A 19,540-nucleotide genomic window follows, 5' to 3' on the forward strand; every position below is an offset into this window, starting at 1 on the left:
AGGCCTGCTAGTAGTCAACATGGGTTTTCCCCACTCCCTGGTGCTGCACTTGAGTGACAGGGGGAGGCGGTAACATCAGGCCTGAGCATGCTCAATCATGGGACAGACCTGGTGCCCTCTTCCTGGGTGCACTTAAGGGCGGTGCTGCCCCAAATTTAGGCAGTGCCTCTCCCCTCTTGAGAGAGACAGGGATCACACAGGATTGCCTGGAACTTTGCCTACCCTGTTACTCTTCCCCTTGGGGGAGAGTTAGTGATACCCTATACCCCTGGTCCTCCTAGAGGGCCATGGAAGAGCTAGGACAGCTGCTAGTGCCCTTGGCCTGTTGTGTAAGTCTTGGGACCATCCTCCAGCTGACCATCCAAGAGACTGCAGTGGGCAGAGACCTGCCTTGTTCCTGTGCTGTACAGACTAAGAGAATAAACCCGTTCCTGTTGTTATACCTCCTGCCTGGTGCGTGATCTTACTGGGGTGAGAGGTGATAGTTCTACTGTAGGACATCATCTCCACCTACCTGGAGCCTACAGCAGATGGAGGCGCTGCACTGCTAGAGAACCATGTGGGTAATGTACCCCAGAAACCTGATCCTGTGTCCCCACTACCACCGGCGGACAGCTCAGCCATCCTGTTACCAGCAGGTATCATGCACAACACGACCAGTAATGGCCAACTCTCCCACCGGGTGGGGAAAACGCCATTACATACATTTTCGTGCAAAATGTGGAACCACAAAGCTATCCAAAATGTTGTTACATTGTGTCCTCACAAGCAAATGGCTGTTGTTTGGGGTTTCTCTTGTCCTGCTGATGATACGCCTTCCTATACATTTTCTTAGGAATATGACCGTGGTTGACAACTCGACAATAAAAATGTGTATTAGGTCGTCGCAAATGTGGTGTCTGGGCAGATGGCACTGTCAGCCGTGTCATAAACGCAAGGGTCGAAATGCGCAAGGGAGGGGTTTGATTTGCTACGAGCTTCGACAATGTGCGTTCAATCCGCGTCAACAAAAATTGAGCTCCCGCTCAACCAATCCCAGTAACTATCACTAGAAAAGATGCCGTCTTCCCGCAGGGTGGACAACTGGCGTTGTCACATACGTGTAGGGTTTGCCAGACGTCCCATAAACATACAGGATCATCCCTTTTTTCAATGAATTGTCCCATTATCCCTGAAAAGTCTGTCGGGATGCATAATTGTCCCGTATTTCAGGGGGCAACAGGACAATACAGGGGTGCTTGCAGGTCTGTGACGGGGGGAGGATGGCGGGGGCAGCGGCAAAAGGCGGGGGATGGAGTCTGGTGCAGAGGACAATGGAGGTGGCAGAAGAGGGAAGGGGTGGAGCCCGTCCAGCGGTCCCACCCAGAAGTCAATTACTACTTCCTGTATCCAGTGACACAATTACATTATCAAGTCATTGATCATGTGGATATCCAGTCTACGGGATGCCACAGGAGTCAAATGCTACGGCAGAAGGAAGCCAGGTGGATTTATTTTTGGGATATCGTTTCCCCATATGGGATGGATGAGAGAATATAACTCCATTGGTTCTTTGGGGCATTTAATTGTCCTTACTTTTGAAGATGGACCTTTGGGGTACACCAGGAACTTAGAGGCTGGAATGGTTGGAACCCCTAATTCAATCTTCTTGTTTTGGGAAATAGGATCTCTTCTGGTGGCAAATGATGCTCATATTTCAGTGCACAATTTCCACTCTCACTCCCTGCCTACCCCCGGTATATTCTGTATATATTTTTGGATTAGCTACTAAAGGTCGTCACTAAATGACCATGTATGTTTTGTTCTTCTCTTAGTTGTTCTTCATTCCCACTGAGATTCCTTTACATGTGGTTATATAGTTATATATGGAAGACATTCCAGTTTATTTAGTTAACTCCTTTTTGGTTATGTTATAAAATCTGAGTTGGGATATGATCCTTTATTTCATTATTTATAATAATTATTTCCTTTTCAAATTATGACTTCTGTTGCCAACATAAATTATACATAAAATGTACTTTTTGTTTCAGTTTTTAAATTTACATTTTTGCTTTTTAGCTTTTGTATTTTTATGTCTGATTAATGTGGCACGTACTAACGGGATGTTTTACAGGAGGGCGCCGGTCATGCGGCGGGTTCCGTTCTTAGGGCCCGCCGCAAAGTGAAAATCGCCAGAAAACCGAACCGGCGATTTTTGGAGTGTGCGCATGCACAAACTGGCAATTCTCCCCTTTGAGCATGCGCGACCTCCGTTCGGCACACTCAACCTTTCTCCTACCGTGCACCCCAAAACTGGAACAACCTACCAGAGACTCTCACATCCACCACCAGTTTAAGTTCTTTCAAATCTAAGGCTGTCTCACACTTTAACCTGGTCTGTAACTGTTACATACGCTCATAATATATATTTTCTTTAACTGTGCACGCAATGTCTTGTATATAATGTATATATACCCTACTCATTTATGTAACTGTACTTGTAACCATGTACTATTTGTCTTAACTCTGTGCGCAGGACATACTTGAAAACGAGAGGTAACTCTCAATGTATTACTTCCTGGTAAAATATTTTATAAATAAATAAACCTTCGTTCTGCGCATGCACTCCCTCTGACTTCCCGGTTCTGCGCATGCACAGACATGGCGGCCCGCTTCTCGGTACCGCCGTATCAGCGGATCGCCGAGAAGCGGGGCCCTACTGTAATTCCTTTCCTTTCCCATTAGGGAATGTTGCTTCTGTAAATACAGTCCTGATAATCCCCATACTTTCAGATCTAATAGGGATTGCACTTTATTTTCACACTCTCTCTTTGTTCCTTTGTTCTCTTATTTTGCATTTCAAATGTGTTAGTTTACCTTATTCTGTTTATGTATAGTATTCATAGTATAGTATTTATAGTATACTATGTATAGTATTTATAGTACAGTATGTATAGTATTTATAGTATAGTATAGTGCCAGCATTGTGGGCCAACCCTCTGATGTCATCACACGGGGAACCTGCAGAACTTACGTTGCAGTAATCATGATCATGTAGGAGGTATATAGGGGGTATATAGCCAGTATATAGGGTACGTCTCTTTAAATACAACTAATATTTAAGCTGTCTTGTTTTTTTGCCTTCTCCCCAATATTATGGCATTTTCTGGAAAAAAACAACGTGTGTGTATATATGACACAAATAGAAAGCGCGGGCTCCATAGCGTAAGTCTGTAAAATTAGGTTTATCACTGAAAGGATATAAAATGCAACTCACAAAGGTCGCTAGGACTTGCGCATGATAGTACTGTAGCAAGGACCGTAGTTAGATGTTAAAGCCATGATGTGTGGTGGAATAAGGTCCTCATGGACCTGTCGATGACGTGGTTCCGCTTCTGGGTGCGTGTCGACATAAGTCGCAGCAAAGTTCTCCCAGGAATAGATGCTGCGAATTCTGTAGTTCCACTGTTCAACTGTTCCTGGCTTAGAGTAATACGGGCTCCCTGTAAACAGACCTCAGGCGAAGAAACACCCTACGTTTCGTCACATAAACGTGAAGTGACTTCATCAGGGGTTAGATTATACACAGCCCTAATGGCTCTTTTTATAGTCCATCATCAGTAATCAAATATTAACCCATAATGGGTTGGCGATTTGATCTTGGGTTGCTTATATATAGATTTGCAATGCAGGAGATTCGTGGATGGCGGTGCAGCTGCCTTGGAAAAAAGCGTGGGACCAAAATTGCAAAATACTTATATATAGATTGACAGATATATATAGTCCCCTGATACATAGTGCCTTTTGTTTTTCTGCTTGTGTGTTTATAGCTACATTATCTGTATGTTATGTTGTTATATATCTTTTTTATAGTAAGTTTCATTTTATAATTTATGACTAAATTATATTTAAAAATGAATTATTCGGGGTCTGCCGAGCTCCTCCCTTTTCATGGTACTTTTATCAAGTTTAGGAAGTGAGCTGGAGACCTATTCCCCTTTTTTGAGGGGGGTGGGGGAGAGAGGAGAGGGGGGGTGGCAGAACTCTGCAGCTATTTGTTTGATTTCTTTGTGGTACTGGTCCCTTATATTGTTTTTGGACCAAAAAAAGATTACGATAAAATAAAATGACATTGGCTTTTTAAAAACATCAAGTTTTGACAATTTTATATTTTAGCTTCCCATTTCCCACCAAGGAAATGTTCCCAATGTATTTTACCACAGACTTATTAAGCTGCAAGCTGGTACTAGGTACAACATTTCAGGAGCAGCAGCAGTAGCCAGAAGAAAAGGGGTTACAATTTCCAGAATCACTGAACCCATTTAAGTCATAGTTACATAGTAGTTGAGGTTGAAAAAAGACATGCGTCCATCAAGTTCAACCTATAAAGGATGCATTGTCCGGGAATCAAACCCGGGCCTCCCGCGTGGCAGGCGAGAATTCTACCACTGAACGTGCCAGGAGGGAGCATGAAGAGAGGAACTCTCTCACCACTCAATTCCTAAAACACAAACCCCATAACCCACTCCAGTGGCTGCAAAGCTTGGAGGTGATTGACATCACAGGATTATCGGGTGTGCACTCGATGTCATTGCATGGTCGCTATAGGTTTGCTGATGACTGTAACTGTTGTATCCCAACTGGATACAGTAGCGTTTAGTGTACAGATTTGATTAGGTTACACCAGCGGAGGGGCAGCCTTACGGCTACACCATAGCCTACACTCACTTTCCTTTGAGCGTGTGTGTTATAGCCATCTGTTTGAAAATGGAGAATGATTATAACCATGACTTCATATGTGGTCCATGACAGGGCTTGCCTAACTCTAAAATGGTTTTTAGTTGGTAATCTGGCTTATATTGAGTCCTTCAGCCAATTTGTCTGCCACCAGGTTCATGTTACAACTTTTCAGGGCTCGGAGCAGATCAGACACCTGCGCCTCCCTTCCCTTCTTTTTCTGCCATTCTCTGAGACTTTGCATTAGCTGCTCGTGCATGTTGTACGGATTCGCAGTTACAATATGGTCCATTTTAACATCCGAAACTCCAAGTCTGCGAGCCAGCATCTTCCAGTTCCTCCCGACATTTTCGCATATGATGTCAAATGCCAGACCGAACTGATCTGGAATAATTGAAACAATACAAAAAAAGGTTATCTTGTGAGAAGAACATGCTTATGCACAAGTACATATAGTCTGTCACTAATTCCTAGCTTCTCTAATGAGCTGAAATGTCCTGGATCATCACGAGAGAGACGACAGGGAGCCAGCGCACAAAAAGCTGTATAAATAGCATGTACAGTGTATCAGGCCTTCTGCAAATGGTTTATCAGAGTCTCACAAGGTTTTTTCCAAGGATTATGTATCATTTATTTATAACTACAGGTGACCTCAGGTAATCTGTAGGTACACATCTCATCATTGGTGCGTTACTGCTAAAATGAAATTTATTTTTTATAAATACTAGATGAAAAGTATAAAGCCTCATATGATCTAACTATTGTACAGTGCATGTTTACAGTAAATAAGATAAACGAGCGCTATGCTATGCTCAAATAGTATGGACCAACTCATTTTCAATTTCAGGCATTAGCCACATGCTATAGTTGAGTTTTTCTGAAACGTGTGTGACCTATCCAACCTTTTGTATGAAGAATGATTAGGAGGTAAGGAAAGGAAGCCTTTCGAACCACATCAACGACAAACTCGCATGTTGGTGAACAACACAGACTGAAGAAGGACTGTCAGGCCTTGGTGCACCTTGATGAACTTCTGCAAAGGATTGAGTCCGTCCTTCCCTGAAAATTCCATTGTGGATGGCCGCCACGGGTGGACCCCCAGTGAAGGAGAGAGTGGTGGACCCTCAGCGAAGGAGGGCGTGCTGGACTTTCATCATTGTCTGACCCAGGGTGGTCCCAATGCTTGAACCCAACTTATATTTGTGAGTTTATTTTTGAATTTTTCATGTTATAAAACTATCTGCACTATTTCCTGTGTCCTCTATTTTTCATGTTAGGCGATTCCCCTCCCCACATTCCTGACGGACATCATCACTGAAACATCTTATGAGGTGGTCACTCCTAATAACCACAAAGCCTTTACCGCTCCCGGAAATGTGAGCGAAATATTTATTATTCAATAAGAACTATTATCATCATACTCTTTTGCACTATATGTGTTTTCATATACGCTTCGATGTGAGAGCTCTCCTGACCCTCTGTCTTCACTACCACTTATGGACCTTGGATTGAGTCCATCCCTGGAGCGGCACTTATTCAAAGGACTGTATATATAACCATTTTTTCACTCTCACCAGTGTGCTCACTTGGTTTAAATTAATTGTATTTAACACGGTATTTGCGCTTGATCTTTTTGTCGTCAGCTACAATGTTGCTCGACAAATACTAGAAACTCTAAAGAGATCAAGAAATCCATCACTTACCGCTTTCCTGTATCTCGGACATAGCATCAACACCCAGGCTCCTCTCTTGGAAACCATCAACTTCTTGTACCAAATCATGCCTTTTGATTGTTTTTAATAAAGTTCTTAGGAATTCTAGATTGTCTCTGGAGATATGCAGCAATTCCATGAGATATCGGAAAAGATCTCTTACACTTTTAACACTTTCCAGTTTTTTTTTACCCATTTTTTCCTGGCAAAGAAACTTTAACGTGTCCAGTTCCTTGTCGTCCAGCTGTGTCGAAAGGTTGTGCAACATTACTACGAACGTATCCATTTCAGGCGGGGACATATAGGGTCTGTTGTGTGTTCTTTACCACGGTTAGTGTGTCACCTGCAGATGAGAGGAAGGGAATGAAATCACCAGGCCTCTTTCCCTGCTTTCACTTTCGTTGTGATCAGCAAAACTGGACTAATTGTCCACACGTAACCGTTTAAGCCAAGAGACAGCCACTTAAAGAATGTTACTACAGCTCTGTACTACTGGAATAATAGTTCTATACATTCTATAGACACATACCTCTTTTCTCCTGCTTGTTTTGTAAGTGCAACAGTAGCGAGAAGTGAAGTTGTAGAAACTCCAGAAGCAGGAAGTTAAAAGGAGGAGGATCTGAGCATGTCAGCTTCAGCTCTCTCCTCCCACCTCCAGCATTTGCATATTCAGTTTTACCCAGTGAGTTTTGTGTCAGACACAGAGCAGAATCCGTTACCGTTTTTGCTTGTTTTGACCAAATGCTCAAATATCCTTTTCCAGGAACAATGTTTTGGGTTGGGGCGCTGTACAGTACATACGGAATCAATAACATAAACATATTACTATAATGTAGAAATGTATAAACCCATTGGTTGCTGCAGCCCCCCCCCTGCACCTCTACTTCCAGCCCCCTGCACCCCTACTTTCAGTCCCCTGCACCCCTTCTTCCAGCCTCCCATGCCCCTGCACCCCTACTTCCAACCCCCACACCCCTACTTCCAGCCCCCCGCGCCCCTACTTCCAGCCACCATGCCCCTACTTCCAGCCTCCATGCTCCTACTTCAGCCCCCTGCACCCCTACTTCCAGCCCCCGCACCGGTAATTCCAACCCCCCTTGCCCCTACTTCCATCCCCCTGCACCCCTACTTCTAGCCCCCTACACCCCGACTTCCAGCCCGTATACCCATACTTCCAGCCCCCCGCACCGCTACTTCCAGCCCCCCATGCCCCTACTTCCATCCCCCTGCACCCCTACTTCCAGCCCCCTGCACCCTGACTTCCAGCCCCCCATGCCCTACTTCCAGCGCCCCACACCCCTACTTCCAGCACCCTCTGACTACTAGTTCCAGCTGCCTGCACCCCCACTTCCAGCCCCCAATGCTTCTACTTCCACCCCCCTGCACCCCTACTTCCTGCCCCCCCCTGCTTCCAAGCATACTTTGCTAACGGCACGCATGCCATCGCACTCGCTGCCGCGCCCACCGGGGTCTCTGCATTAGCAGTGAAGCTCGGAGACGTCACAGGATACATGAGAAGAAAACCTAAATGTTGCTGATGAAAGAGACCGTGTCTCCCCGGAGCTCCGCTCATTGCTGAGGTTGACTGGCGCAGAATGAAGTTGTTCTTCCCAGTTTGAGGTCGAGCCATTGGGGGTGATGGATGTGATATTGCTTTGCCACTGCCCACGGTGTAAATAACAAAGGAAAATGAAGTTGCTTTTGACTTGTTTGTTTCTCTCAAACAGTAGGAAACCAATTTCCTTTATAAAGAGTTCGCAGTCTCCCCGGGAGCACACAGATGTTCACTTTAAATCCTAGTTTGGGGGTAGCACAGGATTGGTGCACCATCTAGTGGTGCTAATTACAATGCTGCACCTGCCACATTGCAGTGTGTGAGCCGGGAGTCCTATGTACTTAACCAATATAGGCTACTGGTACACAAGTGCACATATTACTGCTCAGCACCAACCCACAGCTTATAGCAGGATACACTGTATATAATAGAGAGACACAAGGTGGTAATTACCTCATCATTTACCCGACACTGCTCTCTTGTCGCCTTCTATACAGTATGTGTAGTATGTATTGACGCAAATTGACATTTGTGTCAATACACACACACACATGAAAAGATTGCGAGCAGGCACACCAAAACTAAAGAAAAATGGTGGTGAGTGTGAGCCGAAACGTGGATTGTTTTCTAATAAACTATTTTCGTTTTCCTTTAGTCTTGGTGCGCCCGCTCGCAATCTTTTCCTGTAATCCTGTATACTTTGCACCTAGGCCAGGACGCCATTTTTAGTGGTGTGCCACTATACCTTTGTATCTATATCAATCTATATATATATATCTATCTATATATATGTGTATATATATATATATAGGGGCAAGGATAATTGATGTGAATATAGAGCCTCTCATTATCAATTGACAACCCTGCCCTCACGTGGCGCCCCTCGTTTCTAACAGAATGGGCTCTGTCGACCCTTGGCCTGGCGTCCCCTTGGGTATATCCGGCTAACAACTTCCATGGATCTTTCTAAAGTGAAGTTTTCCGTTGAAGTCGCCTTTACCCATCCGGGGGTGAAGAGGCGGAAAAGAAAGGAATATATATAGTGGCGAGAAAAAGTTTGTGAACCACAATGATAATTACCGAAATTCCATAGTTTCTCCATGATAATCTGCGTGAATCAAAACCATTTTCTTAAATATCCAACAGGGTTTATATTAACCAATTCCATATCTTTTGAAACAAAATGATGTATGAATTAGACAAACAATGAGTAATTAAGAGTCCGGGTATGTGCAAAAGTAAATGAAACCCTGGTTTTATCAGATAAATTAAAAGGGAAAATTTGAATCAGGTGTTTAATTAGGTAGATCTTCAGGCGTGAGTTTGGGAGGCCCCATCCTATATAAAGATCAGAGACTTTGTAAGTTAGGTCTTCACCATACAGGTGTGTGGAAACACATCATGCCACGTTCAAAATAAATCTCTGAGGACCTCAGAAAAGCCGTTATTCATGCTCATTAGTCTAGAAATGATTACAAAACCATTGCTAACGATTTGGGGCTCCACCAATCCACTGTCAGACAAATGGAGAAAGTTCAAGACCAGTCACTCTACCCAGGAGCGGTTGTCCTACCAAAATCTCTCCAAGAACAAATCGGCAAATCATCTAGGAAGTCACAAAGAACCCAAGAGTAACAACCAAGGATCTGCAGGCCACTCTCGCCCTGGCTAGTGTTCATTACACAACTATCAGAAAAACACTGAACAAGAATGGTGTTCATGGAAGGATAGCCAGTAGGAAACCGCTGCTCTGTATAAAGAACATTACTCCCGGTCTGAAGTTCACCAGTGAGCACATAGATGATCCGCAAGACTTCTGGAACACTGTTCCCTGGACAGACGAGTCAAAGGTAGAACTTTTTGGCCTCAATGAGAAATGTTATGTTGTCAAAAAACGAAACTGTGTTCAAACAGAAGAAACTCATCCCAACGGTCAAGCATGGTGGTGGGAGTGTGATGGTTTGGGGCTGCTTTGCTGCCTCAGGACCTGCACGCCTTGCCATCATTGACATAACCATAAATTCTGCATGTATCAGAAGATTCTAGAGAAGAATGTCAGGCCATTCGTCTGTGAGCTGAAATGAAAGTGGGTCATGCAGTAACACAATTATCCTAAACATACAAGTAGGTCTGCAAAAGAATGGCTGCAGAAGAAGAAATTCCGTTTTTTATAATGGCCTCAAAGTCCAGACCTAAACCCCATTGAAATGGTGTGGCAGGACCTGAAGTGAGCTGTCCATGCAAGGAAGCCCTCAAATGTCACTGAGCTGAAGCAGTTCTGTAAGAAGGAATGTGCCAATATTCACCAAACCCGATAAACTGACCAGCAGTTACAGGAAACGCGCAGTTGAAGTCATTGCTGCTCAAGTGGGCGCCACCAGGTACTGAATCTAAAGGGTCACATACGTTCTCACACATGGATATTGAATGTTTAATCATTTGCGGATAAATAATTATTGAAAAAGTGTCATGTTTATATGTAATTTGTTTGTTTGATCAGGTTATTATATATATATATATATATACACACACACACATACTGTATACAGTATATATACGTTTATATAGTAAATTTGTTTCCTTTCTTTGCATTGTTTTTTCTTTATTTTATAAATGCAAATATTTGGATGTAAGCAGTGACATCATTTGGCGCAGTTTTCACTGGGTACTGGAGTGTTTGTTTCTTACGTTCACCATCCTGTGTAAGGTCTGCAGGAGACCGAAACGTCCACCAAGTAATACTGTAATACATGGTTCTTCTTTCTTTACCCGAGAGTGCCGCTTTGTGTACAGTACTTGTCTCTGTATGTGTATGTGTATATAGATATACACACACACACTTCCGTTTGTAGCAGCGCTCTATAAAGAGAATACCTGCTCATTAGTTTTTATTTTCAGAATTATAATAATGATAATAATAGCATGTTCCTGTTTAGATCTGCTAGTTGTACGCAGCGCTTTACAGAGACATTTTGCAGGCACAGGTCCCTGCCCCGTGGAGCTTACAATCTATGTTTTTGGTGCCTGAGGCACAGGGAGATAAAGTGACTTGCCCAAGGTCACAAGGAGCCGTCACCGGGAATTGAACCAGGCTCCAGTCAGTGTTGTTACTCACTGAGCCGCTCCCTCTCAATGAAATGATATAGTGCGCTGATTATTGTCTTTTTACCCGAATATATACTGTGTATATATATATATATATATATATTACTTGCCCTTTACTGCTGAAAGCTTTTACAGAACTCTCCGGCCTCCCCCTGGAAGTATTCTCGTATCTGAGATGTATTGTTTAGTTTAGGATATTGGTGGGGAGCTGCCGACTTTATATAATCATTTCCCACCTTTACTAGGATCTCTTTGTTATGTTTTCCTGCTGGTTTATGGACATTTGTTTCAGAAGCTCTAAAGCCTGTTTGTTGAATGTCAGTCACTAGGAATTTCAAAGGTTGAAAAGTAATTGCACTCAACTGCCTTTGATCTTAACAGCCTTTAATTTTTGTGTCTCAATGTCCTGCAGTGCCAATAATGAAACGGTGAATTGTAATACTGCATAATACGAAAGAACACAGAAGAAAAACTTGTTGGAATAAGGTACTCCCATGTGTATGTGGATCACCAAACCCTCTTATTCCATGTGTATGTGGATCACCAAACCCTCTTATCCCATGAGGATGCGGATCACCAAACCCTCTTATTCCATGAGTATGCAGATCACCAAACCCTCTCATCCCATGAGTATGCGGATCACCAAACCCTCTTATTCCATGAGGATGCGGATCACCAACCCCTCTTATTCCATGAGGATGCAGATCACCAAACCCTCTTATTCCACGAGGATGAGGATCACCAAACCCTCTTATTCCATGAGGATGGGGATCACCAAACCCTCTTATTCCATGAGGATGCAGATCACCAAACCCTCTTGTTCCATGAGTATGCGGATCACCAAACCCTCTTATTCCATGAGGATGCAGATCACCAAACCCTCACCAAACCCTCTTATTCCATGAGTATGCGGATCACCAAACCCTCTTATTCCATGAGGATGCAGATCACCAAACCCTCACCAAACCCTCTTATTCCATGAGTATGCGGATCACCAAACCCTCTTATTCCATGAGGATGCAGATCACCAAACCCTCTTATCCCATGAGGATGCAGATCACCAAACCCTCTTATTCCATGAGGATGCGGATCACCAAAACCTCTTATTCCATGAGGATGCGGATCACCAAACCCTCTTATCCCATGAGGATGGGGATCACCAAACCCTCTTATCCCATGAGGATGCAGATCACCAAACCCTCTTATTCCATGAGGATGCAGATCACCAAACCCTCTTATTCCACGAGGATGCGGATCACCAAGCCCTCTTATCCCATGTGTATGTGGATCACCAAACCCTCTCATCCCATGAGGATGCAGATCACCAAACCCTCTTATCCCATGAGGATGCAGATCATCAAACCCTCTTATTCCACGAGGATGCGGATCACCAAACCCTCTTATTCCATGAGGAAGCGGATCACCAAACCCTCTTATTCCACGAGGATGCGGATCACCAAACCCTCTTATTCCACGAGGATGCGGATCACCAAACCCTCTTATTCCATGAGGATGCAGATCACCAAACCCTCTCATCCCATGAGGATGCAGATCACCAAACCCTCTTATTCCATGAGGATGCGGATCACGAAACCCTCTTATTCCATGAGTATGCAGATCACCAAACCCTCTTATTCCATGAGGATGCGGATCACCAAACCCTCTCATCCCATGAGGATGCAGATCACCAAACACTCTTATTCTGAGGATGCAGATCACCAAACCCTCTTATTCCATGAGGATGCGGATCACCAAACCCTCTTATTCCATGAGGATGCGGATCACCAAACCCTCTTATTCATGGGATTTAGAGAAGACCATTGGAGAATAGCTGATTTTCCCAAGGTCATTGGAATCTGCTTCCCACAACATTTAACTTCAGTGCTAATCTCTCATCTCGAAACCCCTGGCAGGTGTTAAATCTAATTCCAGTTTGGGTTGAATCCCAGCGGCTCTCCTCCATCCGGGGCTCCCAGGGTGATCTCCAGTTAGCAGTTTGCTGACATTCACCTCTTGGGTCCAGATCCACAAAGTTAAATCAGGACTCATATAACATGCGGAACTGACGTTCTGTTCTGTAAGGCTTGTGGTTCCTAGGCTTAATGTCACGTTACAAACCTGTCACGTATATGCACGTTAATCATCTTAGCGCATATATGGGTTAATAAATAATAACTCACATATCCATTAAGGAAAACTTGCACGCACGCACAATGAGTCTTTTTTTCGGGCATGTCCCTTACAAAAACAGGCCGCACATGCATGAAAGATGTCTCTGGTTCAGCTTTCAGTGAAGAGCAGGAGATCCGACGGGTGGGGTGGAGGCATGGTGGGGATGCGGCCATGATGTCACGCGGCTGGTTTGCCCTCATTGGCTGAACCACCGCCGTGACGTGGCCAGTGCTCCGTCGCCCCTAGTAAACACAAAAATCTTGTCGGCAGAAAATCTGGTCGTGCACCGCAACCGCTACGTGCGCTTGCGGGCAGCTACGGGGACCAGCCCCATTGAGGGGCACGCTGTAGCGAGCGCAGCAGTACACACTACGACCGAGGCATAAGATTGTGCAATGTAGCATCACATTGAGGGAATGACTATGCTTTCTATTGCGGTATTCATGTTCTCTCTTTCTGGGTGGTGCTAATGCTACGCGTGTGCAGTGTATAGCACCCTACACATTGGGGAAGCCGGCTATCCTATAAAAAGGTCAGCTCCTGTCACTGGGGAAATGTATATAGTCCCCTGCGCGGCTTTTCAGAGCACACGGAAATTGGTGGAAACACACAGAAACCATGGATTGTGCCATTTCACAGACAGCAGCCACTGTAGTTTGAAAATACCCGGAGGCTAAATAAACCCCATTTTTACCAGACCAGTAATGGCGTGGCTCTTGCAGGTGCGTGGCTTCAAATCTGGTCTTAATCTTTTGTAAAGAGCCATACTAATGACAGCTGTGTTTAAGCAAAAGTGGCCTGTCATCTTCTGTAAGGTTCTGGAATGTATGACTTGGACTTAAACCTCTGGGGCTCATAGGAGCCAGCAGACTCTCTTCTCCCTTTCCACCACGAACTCTCATATCCCACCAACTCCTTCTCCTACCCCAGATTCCAAAACCCTACCAACTCCCTCTCCCCTACCAACTCCGACTGCAACTTTCTCTCACCCACCAACTGCTTAACCAACTCTCACACCCACTCCCCCAACTCCATCTCTCCACCAATCTCCATACTTGCTCTCCTCAATCTGTTACGCTGCTGCTACAAAAACTCAGTACAATCCCTGCCGCAGTACTTCCTTTTAATCTTATTGGCAATTATCCAAGAATTAGATTACCCAATTGGATGGCGTTAAACAGAAGATTGAACGAGAATATTATTGGATGGGTAAGTGCATTATCCTTTACGTTAACCCCTCGAGAGACAATTAGGTGTGAAGTCACTCCTTGCTATTACATAGTCTCACATGAATTCAAGGGCGTCATTGAGATTTGAGGTCTGTATAGAAATGTATTTAGTTATCTAAATGGTGTGTTTTGTTTGGACAATTGTATATAGCACTATTGTGTATCTTTTGGGTAGTAGGTCTGTGTGTTTTGAAGTTGGTTGATGGGTTGTTGTTTGTGTAGCTTTTGGCTGTAGCTGGTGAGGATTGGAAAATAGGTGGTCTGGGGAGGATGCTTAAGGCAGCCAGGGGCGGGGGGGGCGCGGAGGGCGTTTGGCGGTTGGGCTAAATCCCTTATTCCCATAGTGGTGAGTATGGACTTGGGTATTCTGGGTGGAAGGTATGTAGTGTAGTGTAACAAGTATATGAACTGCTTTATCAGTTATTAACCAGCTAGCCATAGATCAACGATGGCTACACGGTGAGCTACTGCAGGGTTAATGTAGGGGTTTTAGTAAGACCTTTGAAGTCTCATCAACCACACCCATCAATCAAATCTTTTTCTTTTAAGTATTTCACGTGTAGAGTGTTTGGTGAGGCCAACACCCATCATTTTATTCATATGCCAGTTAAATACATTCTCTTGTGCAGTGGTTGGTGAGGATAATATTCTCCTACAAGGAGGTGTAAGAGTTTTCCATAAATGGCGTAGAGGGGTAAATTATAAAACAATGAGAAACGACCGATGAAACAATTTTTGTTTTTTACTTGCGAGATGCCTCATGAAAGAACTTTGGTCCTGATGGTTAATGTAATGTAATGTTATTGAAGGTCTGGCGGGGTGTAACTTATAAAGAGGGATCACTGCCTGTAATTTGAGGAGTGCGCCTGAAATTCTGTTTAAGTTGCTGTATGGTGCAGAGACGCTGGGAGCAAGGAAACAGAAGCAGCAAGACCTAGTAAAACAGCATCGGAACTCTCGCAGAGCTTCCATGTTGGCGCATCGCTCATTCTTTGATTGCGCCTGATATTATCACGTGTATATGAGATTGTCCTCTGATTTTAGGACACCATTGAAATGCCTATTCCTAAACATTGGTAGGACACATTATATTTCAGATGGATCCAGCATGTAACTTCTTCACTATCTGCAGCTTCGGCCAACTGGCTGAGACTAAAAATTACAGAACCAGGTGAGTACCGTAGCAACAGGACAGGTTCTCAGCATTCCTCTCTGTGGTGCAGCGCCTCCATCCTGCAGGGACCCTATTAAAGACAGGGGTAACCCGCACAGGCAATTCTTCCTCCATAGATCACACAGGAGCAATGGTATAACTGGTTCTTTATTGCAGCAGATAGTCATCTCATCTCCCATGCAAGAGAGGTCCAATCATAGGCCGTACCTGCTCTTATCCCTCGCAGCTTGCATGTATCTGTCTGGATCAGAGCCTAGCTCGCAGGACCCATCCCTGGAATCAGCCCAAGGAGCTTGAGGCCCCAAGAATAGGGTGACCAGATGTCCCGGTTTAGCCGGGACAGTCCCGTTTTTTTAAGGTCTGTCCCAGCGGCCCGACAAACGTTAAAATGTCCCGTATTTTTGTGGCTGTCCCAGCTTTGACCAGAGTAGGTGGGGGCAGCAGAGAGCAAGAATGCAGGGAGGAGAGCAGAGGCCGGTCTGACTTCTGCTGCAGAGGGTGGGGGAGGGGTTAGCTGCAGAGGGTGGAGGCGGGGTTAGCTGCAGAGGGTGGAGGTGGGGTTAGCTGCAGAGGGTGGGGGCGGGGTTAGCTGCAGAGGGTGGGGGGAGTGTTAGTGACAGCGGAGCCTCAGCAGTGAGAACCGCTAGTGAGATGGCTTTCCCCCCCCCCAACCAAGCTCCACAGTGAAAGGTAGGACACCCCCCCCTGCAGCTGCTCCTCAGAGCTGGTGTCAGTGTGTCAGTGTCTCAGTGTCTCAGGGCAGGGTCAGTGTATTAGTGTGAGTGTGTCAGTGCGTCAGTGTCATTGTGTGTCTGTGCGGGGTCAGTGTGTCAGGGTCAGTGTGTGTCTGTGCAGGGTCAGTGTGTGTCTGTGCATGGTCAGTGTGTCAGTGTCTCAGTGCAGGGTCAGTTTGTCAGGGTCAGTGTGTGTCTGTGCAGGGTCAGTGTGTCAGGGTCAGTGTGTGTTTGTGCATGGTCAGTGTATCGGTCAGTGTGTCTGGGCAGGGTCAGTGTCTCAGGGTAAGTGTGTGTCAGGGTCAGTGTGTGTCTGGGCAGGGTCAGTGTGTGCCTGTGCAGGGTCAGTGTGTGTCTGTGCAGGGTCAGTGTGTGTCTGTGCAGGGTCAGGTCTGTGCAGGGTCAGTGTGTGTCTCTGTAGGGTCAGTGTGTGTCTGTGCAGGGTCAGTGTGTGTCTGTGCAGGGTCAGTGTGTGTCTGTGCAGGGTCAGTGTGTGTCTGTGTAGGGTCAGTGTGTGTCTGTGTAGGGTCAGTGTGTGTCTGTGCAGGGTCAGGTCTGTGCAGGGTCAGGTCTGTGCAGGGTCAGTGTGTGTCTGTGCAGTCAGTGTGTGTCTGTGCAGGTCAGGTCTGTGCAGGGTCAGTGTGTGTCTGTGTAGGGTCAGTGTGTGTCTGTGCAGGGTCAGGTCTGTGCAGGGTCAGCGTGTGTCTGTGCAGAGTCAGTGTGTGTCTGTGCAGGTCAGGTCTGTGCAGGGTCAGTGTGTGTCTGTGCAGGGTCAGTGTGTGTCTGCAGGGTCAGTGCTGTGCAGGGTCAGTGTGTGTCTGTGTAGGGTCAGTGTGTGTCTGTGCAGAGTCAGTGTGTGTCTGTGCAGGTCAGGTCTGTGCAGGGTCAGTGTGTGTCTGTGCAGGGTCAGTGTGTGTCTGCAGGGTCAGTGCTGTGCAGGGTCAGTGTGTGTCTGTGTAGGGTCAGTGTGTGTCTGTGCAGGGTCAGTGTGTGTCTGTGCAGGGTCAGTGTGTGTCTGTGCAGGGTCAGTGTGTGTCTGTGTAGGGTCAGTGTGTGTCTGTGCAGGGTCACGTCTGTGCAGGGTCAGTGTGTGTCTGTGCAGGGTCAGGTCTGTGCAGGGTCAGTGTGTGTCTGTGCAGAGTCAGTGTGTGTCTGTGCAGGTCAGGTCTGTGCAGGGTCAGTGTGTGTCTGTGCAGGGTCAGTGTGTGTCTGTGTCAGGGTCTGTGCAGACCGGTGGCTGTGTGTCTGTGCAAGTCAGAGAGAGAATGGGGGGGGGGGGGGTAGAGAGAATGGAGGAGGGTGGAGATAGAATGGACAGGGGAGAGAGAATGGAGAAGGGGCTTGAGAGAGAGAGAAAATGGAGGAGTGGAGGGAGAAAGGGAGAGAGGGAGAGAGGGAGAGAGAGAGAGAGAGAGAGAGAGAGAGAGAGAGAGAGAGAGAATGGGGGGAGGGAATGGAGAGAATGAGGGGAGGGAAGGGAGAGAATGGGGACGGAAGGGAGAGAGAATGCGGAAGGGAGTGAAACTGGTGGGGGTGAGAAGGGCGAGAGACTGGTGGGGGTGAGAGAAAATGGGGGGGAGGGTGAGAGAAAATGGAGGAGGGGAGGGATAGAGGGAATGGGGGAGAAGGTAGAGAGAGAATGGGAAGAGTTAGAATGAATAATACAGCATCAATGGTGACACTATTAGATAAATATCATTATAATATTCATTTTTTAATAATGTAATTTGTTGTATTAATAATTTTCTTTGTGTGTCCCGGTTTTTCATTTTCAAAATCTGGTCACCCAACCTAAGAACCTATCCTCAGCTCCTTTACCCCCTGATGGGTTAGGGGTATTCAACGTCCTCCCTAAGGACAGGTTGTCTGGAACTCCACACAGAACACACTACATTTAGCAGGATGCCATGTTATATACCCCAGGGGAGGGTCCCACTCCTTAGACCCCATTAGAGGGCAGTACTCCTGCAGGGAACCCACCCCCCTGGTCACATGCTCCAACGGTCCCAGCTAGCACCTGTAGACCGCAACAAATTATCAGAGTAATAAGTAGCCAGCGGCACTATGCTACATAACTATGTATCTGTCACCATAACTCTGTGCCCAGGACATACGTGAGAACGAGAGGTAACTCTCCATGTATTACTTCCTGGTAACACATTTTATAAATACAGAAATAAATAAGCTGACATGGTAATAGGTCTTTCTGTAAATCTCCTCCGGGGGGAGCTCAAGCCTTTTTAGTGGAGTATATATCAAGATACATATTGTATTGTATGTCTTTATTTATATAGCGCCATTAATGTACATAGCGCTTCACAGTAGTAATATACGTGGTAATCAAATAAATAACAGATAATATAAATAACAGATCATGGGAATAAGTGCTTTAGACATAAAAGTAACATTAAGGAAGAGGAGTCCCTGCCCCGAGGAGCTTACACTCTAATTGGTAGGTAGGTAGAACGTACAGAGACAGTAGGAGGAGTTCTGGTAAGTGCGTCTGCAGGGGGCCAAGCTTTATGTATCATGTGTTCAGAATATCCACAGTGCTATTCATATGCTTCTTTAAGCAAGTGTGTCTTAAGGTGGGTCTTAAAGGTGGATAGAGAGGGTGCTAGTCGGGTACTGAGGGGAAGGGCATTCCAGAGGTGCGGGGCAGTCAGTGAAAAAGGTTTAAGGCGGGAGAGGGCTTTAGATACAAAGGGGGTAGAAAGAAGACATCCTTGAGAAGAACGCAAGAGTCTGGATGGTGCATAGCGAGAAATTAGGGCTGAGATGTAAGGAGGGGCAGAAGAGTGTAAAGCTTTAAAAGTGAGGAGAAGAATGGAGTGTGAGATGCGGGATTTGATCGGAAGCCAGGAGAGGGATTTCAGGAGGGGAGATGCTGAGACAGATTTAGGCTGCGGTCCCAGTACAGCCTGTGCGCACGGCGCGACGTGCACTGTGCGTGTAAGCACCGCCCCTGAATGGGGCTTGGCCCAGTACGCACCGTCACGCAGAAGGTGCAGCCGCGCCGTGCTGCAAGGTTTTTCCCAACTCAATCAAATTGCGTTTACTCCTAGCGACGGAGGCGTGGCCACGCCCCCACCGGTGGTTCACCCAATGAGGGCGAACCAGCCGCGTGATGTAATTTATTATAA

The 19,540-nt window shown here is 45.8% G+C and overlaps 1 protein-coding gene across 1 annotated transcript; it reads right to left on the bottom strand.

Moving 5' to 3' along the window:
• Window positions 1-3,205: 3,205 nt before the first annotated feature.
• FADD (Fas associated via death domain) lies at window positions 3,206-7,087 on the bottom strand. Its single transcript, XM_075567630.1, has 3 exons — window positions 6,958-7,087; window positions 6,420-6,771; window positions 3,206-5,100 (listed from the first exon to the last, which is right to left on the bottom strand). The coding sequence occupies exons 2-3, from the start codon at window positions 6,727-6,729 to the stop codon at window positions 4,817-4,819; spliced, it is 594 nt and encodes a 197-aa protein (XP_075423745.1). The 5' UTR covers window positions 6,730-6,771; window positions 6,958-7,087; the 3' UTR covers window positions 3,206-4,816.
• Window positions 7,088-19,540: the final 12,453 nt, after the last annotated feature.

This window comes from Ascaphus truei, chromosome 12, assembly GCF_040206685.1.
Source record: "Ascaphus truei isolate aAscTru1 chromosome 12, aAscTru1.hap1, whole genome shotgun sequence".
In the NCBI taxonomy this organism is placed as follows: Eukaryota; Metazoa; Chordata; class Amphibia; order Anura; family Ascaphidae; genus Ascaphus; species Ascaphus truei.

Coding starts and splice junctions, on each gene's coding strand:
- FADD (XM_075567630.1), bottom strand. CDS start 6,729: ATGTCCCCGCCTGAAATGGATACGTTCGTAGTAATGTTGCACAACCTT. Junction 5,101..6,419: donor GTCCGAGATACAGGAAAGCG/GTAAGTGATGGA, acceptor CAATTATTCCAG/ATCAGTTCGGTCTGGCATTT.